This window comes from Choloepus didactylus, chromosome X (assembly GCF_015220235.1).
Source record: "Choloepus didactylus isolate mChoDid1 chromosome X, mChoDid1.pri, whole genome shotgun sequence".
NCBI lineage: Eukaryota > Metazoa > Chordata > Mammalia > Pilosa > Megalonychidae > Choloepus > Choloepus didactylus.
The window spans coordinates 49,229,113-49,233,767 of NC_051334.1; the positions used below are offsets into that span (position 1 = coordinate 49,229,113).

Sequence of the window (4,655 nt, forward strand, 5' to 3'; positions counted from 1 at the left end):
CCCAACATTCAGAACTTCCTGTGGATATTCTCATCTCTGGGGAAAGGTTTGTCATCACAGGGGCTCAGGGTCATGTGGTCTATAAGACAGCATACATATTTTTTTCCATTTTTTATTAGAGCAGCTGTAAGTTTCCAGAAAAATCATGTAGAAAATACTAAGTTCCCTTATACACCCACCCCCGCCAGTTATCCTTATCATTAACATTTTGCATTAGTGTGGTACATTTATTATGTAATATTGTTATAATTATACCATTAACTATAGCCCTCAGTTTACATTAGGGTTCACTCTTTGTGTTGTATAGTTCTATGTTCTTTTCTTAAATTCTGGTTACATGTACAACCTGAAATATCCCTATTATAACCACTTTCAAATATACAATTCATTGTTGTTAGTTACATTCACAATGTTGTGCCATAATCACGGCCATCCATTGCCAAAACTTTCCCATCACCCTGAAGAGAAACTCTGTGCCAATTAATCATTAATTCCCCATTCTCCACCTCACCATATCCCCTGATAACCTGTATTCTCGTTTCCAGCTCTATGAATTTGCATATTCTAATTATTTCATATCGATGAGATTGTACAATATTTGTCCTTTAGTGCCTGACTTATTTCACTCAACATGATTATCTTCAGGGTTCATCCATGTTGTAGCATGCAATAGAACTTCATTCCTTCTTATGGTTGAATAATATTCCATTGTAAATGTATACATTTTATTTAGCCATTCGTCAGTTGATGGACACTTGAGCTGCTTCCATCTTTTGGCAGTTTTGAATAATGCTGCTATGACATTGGTGTGCAAATGTCTGTTCTAGTCCCTGCTTTTAGCTCTTTTGGGTATATACCTAGAAAGGGGAATCCTGGGTCATATGGTAATTCTATAAGTTTCTGCGGAATCGCTAAATAGTCTTCCACAGTGGCTGCACTATTGTACATTCCCACCAGCAACGAATGAGTGTTCTCTTTCTCCACATCCTCTCCAATACTTGCTATTTTCTGTTTTTTTTAATAGTAGCCATTCTACTGGGTGTGAAATGATATCTCATTATGGTTTTGATTTGCATTTCCCTATGGCTAATGATGTTGCACATCTTTTCATGTGCTGTTTGGCCCCAATGGGCGTTAGTGCATCTTCTTTGGAGAAATGTCTATTCAAGTCGTTTGCCCATTTTAAAATTAGGTTGTTTAGCTTTTTGTAGTTGAACGGTAGGATTTCTTTATATATTCTGGATATTAAACCCTTATCAGATATATTGTTTCCAAATACTTCCTCCCATTCTGAAGGTTGTCTTTTTACTTTCTTGATAAAGTCTTCTGATGTACAAAATCAAAATATCTTGATGGAGTCTCATTTTCCTATTTTTTTTTTTTTTTCTTTTTTTGTTCATGCTTTTGGTGTAAAGTCTAAGAAACCATTGCCTAATACAAGATTGAAGATATTTTCTTCTAGGAGTTTCATAGTTTTGGTTCTCATATTTAGGTCTTTGATCCATTCTGAGTTAATTTTTGTATATGGTATGAGGTACAGGTCCACCTCCATTGTTTTGCATATAGGTGTCCATTTTTCCCACTACCATTTGTTGAAGGGACTCTTCTTTCCCAGTTCAGGGGACTTGGCACTCTTGTCAAAAATCAATTGTTCATGGCCGGGGGTGGGGGTGGGGGTGGGGGTGGGGGTGGGGGCGGGGTTCCCGGCCGGGCCTCTGTTTCGTGTCTCGGGTCTCTTAGGTGGCGGCGGCGGTAGCTGCGCCGCAGCGGGGCCAGGGCGCGCGGGGCGCGTGGAGAAGGGGCCCCAGCGGCCGGGACGCCAGAGCAGCGTGCGGCGCGGCGCGGCCCGGGACCATGTCCCCCGGGAGCAAGGTGAAGAGCGAGTACATGAAGCGCTACAAGGACCCGCGGTGGGACATGTACGGACCCTGCTACCGCGAGCTGCTGCACTACCGCCTGAGCCGCCGGCTGCTGGAGCAGGCGCACAACCCCTGGTTCTGGGAAGACTGGGGCCAGGCCAGCACCTCGGATGACTCGTCGTCGTCGGGCGGCGGGGGCTCCCCGTGCCCCGCGCCCCAGGAAGCTCCGGCCTCGCCCCCGCCGCCCTCTCCGCCCAGGCCCGCGGCGCAGGAGAGGCGGGAGAGGCCGGAGAGCGGCGCGGCGCCAGAGCCGGAGGCCTTGGGGGGAGAGATCCGGGACGCCGGCGCCGCGGATTCCCCGGCATTATCAGTGAAAGAAGTAGAAGAAAAGCATGAACAACAAATTGAAACAAAAGAAACTGATAAATTACCCAACAGTACTGAACCTCGACAACATCGAAGTGCCTTATTTGCTAGAGGAAATAGAAAAGCAGTCAAAAGTCCTCAAAGATCATCAATTAAAATAAAAGAAAACAAACATCCATTTGCTCTTTATGGATGGGGAGAAAAACAGACAGATACAGGAAGCCAAAAAACTCATAATGTCTGTGCTTCTGCCCCTGTGCATGAGATTCATGAGTCAGCATTACGAGCCAAGACCAGAAGACAGGTGGAAAAAAGGAAACTAGTTGCTCAAAGGCAACGTGCTCACTCTGTGAATGTGGAGAAAAATATAAAGGTTAAATCTTCTTCCTCAGATAATCCATGGATGACAGAATACATGAGATGCTATTCAGCAAGAGCTTAAAGAAACAGTTGCTTGGACATCCTCTTTTAAAAAGTGTAAAAGAAAAAAACAGAACAACCATCAAAAGAAACTGGACATGGGTTTAAGAAACCAACTGATTATGCAAGGTTTTTCTTAGGGAATTTCCAAATGATTGTCAAATATTTTGATGAATCTTGGCCACCTACCTCAGCAGTAGGACAGACAGTTGAAGCCATAGACATTTGAAGTTATTTATGAAGATGATTCCCTAAATCTTTGATATTCTTATAAAGGTTTTGTTTTAAAGCATCTTAATCTTTTAAGATACTGACACCAAATGCCTTTAAATGGCTATGGATGCTTAACAGATTTAGTCTTGTTCTGAATTAACTATTCAAACTCCATAGCTAATAAGATCATTCCGTCTTGCAACATAAGACTCATTTTCTTTATGTGCAGTTTTCTTAGTGAAAGAATTAATATCAAATCACAAATGAGTTTCAACTGTAGTATTCAGTCCATGTATAATAAAATGAGAACTTTGGTTGTTACTGAAAAATTAAACTTACTTGTATTTCAGTTTAGCATCACTTCATGTTGTAGACCATGATATTTAAGGCTTATCTGAGCTGAGTAAAGGTCATCTTTTCTCTTTAAATTATCATCCAGCCACTTATTTAATAGTTCAAATACATTCCAATAAACAAAGTACCAGTGTAATATATATTTAGTGTAGAAGTGAAGTTTTTTTTTTAAGTCAAAGACTGTCACATTATTATTACTATTTTTTTTCCTAAATATTGCAAGAGTGTTTAGAAAACATAATGGGGAATTAAAGCACTTACTGGAGTCTGGCTTCTTGGTGCACACCCACTATAGACTTTTGCATCTTGCATAATAATTGGCAATGACATTTAGAACTTGCAGTTTGAAAATTCATTTAATTTGTAAATTGAGATTATCTGGCCCACTGAGGATGCAGGAAGACCAGTAAGATATCAATTAGAGCTGTTGCTCATCTCCACTTTCTGTTTTCCTGTACCAAACTTAACAATGATCAAGTCTGGATGATGTAAAATATTCATAATTTTGGTTGAAATACATTACCATTTGATTCCTAGTCAGAAGATCTCATATATGGAAGTTAATATGAGAATGGTGGTGTATATATAAGCACAAATGTAAGAATTTAAGTGGAGTATTCCTTGTCTTTAGTACATTTGCTTTTTGGATAGAAAAATGGTTTTAAAAAATAATGGTTTTCATCAAAGACTAAGGTCTTCTCTATCTAGTAGAGATGGAATCTATTAGGAGGGTGAGTATAAAAATTCTTTATAAGATAAGAAAGGTACCTTGCTTAAGCCAACTTAACAGCGCAAGCTGTGTGAATGAAAATTTTGTCCAAGACTGAGCATTTCCTTGATGTGTTTACTCTGGGTCTTTAATGTACTATATTCAATTATTAGAATTGGTTTTATTCCACATAAGTTCTTCACACACTGTACTAAGCTCTGAAAGATCATACTAAAGAATCGTAAGCGTTTTGTTTATAAAATTTTTACTCTATTTGCATAGTTTTGAGGTGAATTCTTGTACATGGAGAGTTCTCCTGATCATTGAGGTGTGAGGAAATCTTAATTCTACATGTGGTCCAAAACAACCTCGCTAGTAATTTTGGTAAATTTTGGTGTTACTATTTTAAACACTGCAGGTACCAAAAGATCAAATTAAAATGCAATGTGCAATGGTGTAGCTGACTGTGAAAACTGTTGCTTTTAAAACCACTTCTTGCATGTTAGGTTTTAGCCAACAAGCTCAAGCTTTTCATGTTGCATCTGACAATCTTAGGAAAGATGGCCTCAAGGAGTAATTCAGACTCCACATTGATGGGCTGCCTTAGAAACCTGATTTTCTCTTGGGCTTTGAACAAGCTGGTCTTTCTCTAGTTTAAAAAACAAGACTCATGTGCTTACTACTGAAAACTCCAGATACTGATAAGACCTAGAAGGCAAATACTGACATTTGTT

General features: G+C 39.6%; 1 protein-coding gene across 1 annotated transcript; it reads left to right on the forward strand.

The window, feature by feature from the left end:
- Positions 1-1,758: 1,758 nt before the first annotated feature.
- LOC119523642 (centriole, cilia and spindle-associated protein-like) lies at positions 1,759-4,194 on the forward strand. Its single transcript, XM_037822446.1, has one exon. The coding sequence runs from the start codon at positions 1,855-1,857 to the stop codon at positions 2,665-2,667; it is 813 nt and encodes a 270-aa protein (XP_037678374.1). The 5' UTR covers positions 1,759-1,854; the 3' UTR covers positions 2,668-4,194.
- The last annotated feature ends 461 nt before the right edge of the window (positions 4,195-4,655 follow it).

Excerpts from the sequence above, each read along its gene's own strand:
- LOC119523642 (XM_037822446.1), top strand. The coding sequence starts at position 1,855 with ATGTCCCCCGGGAGCAAGGTGAAGAGCGAGTACATGAAGCGCTACAAG.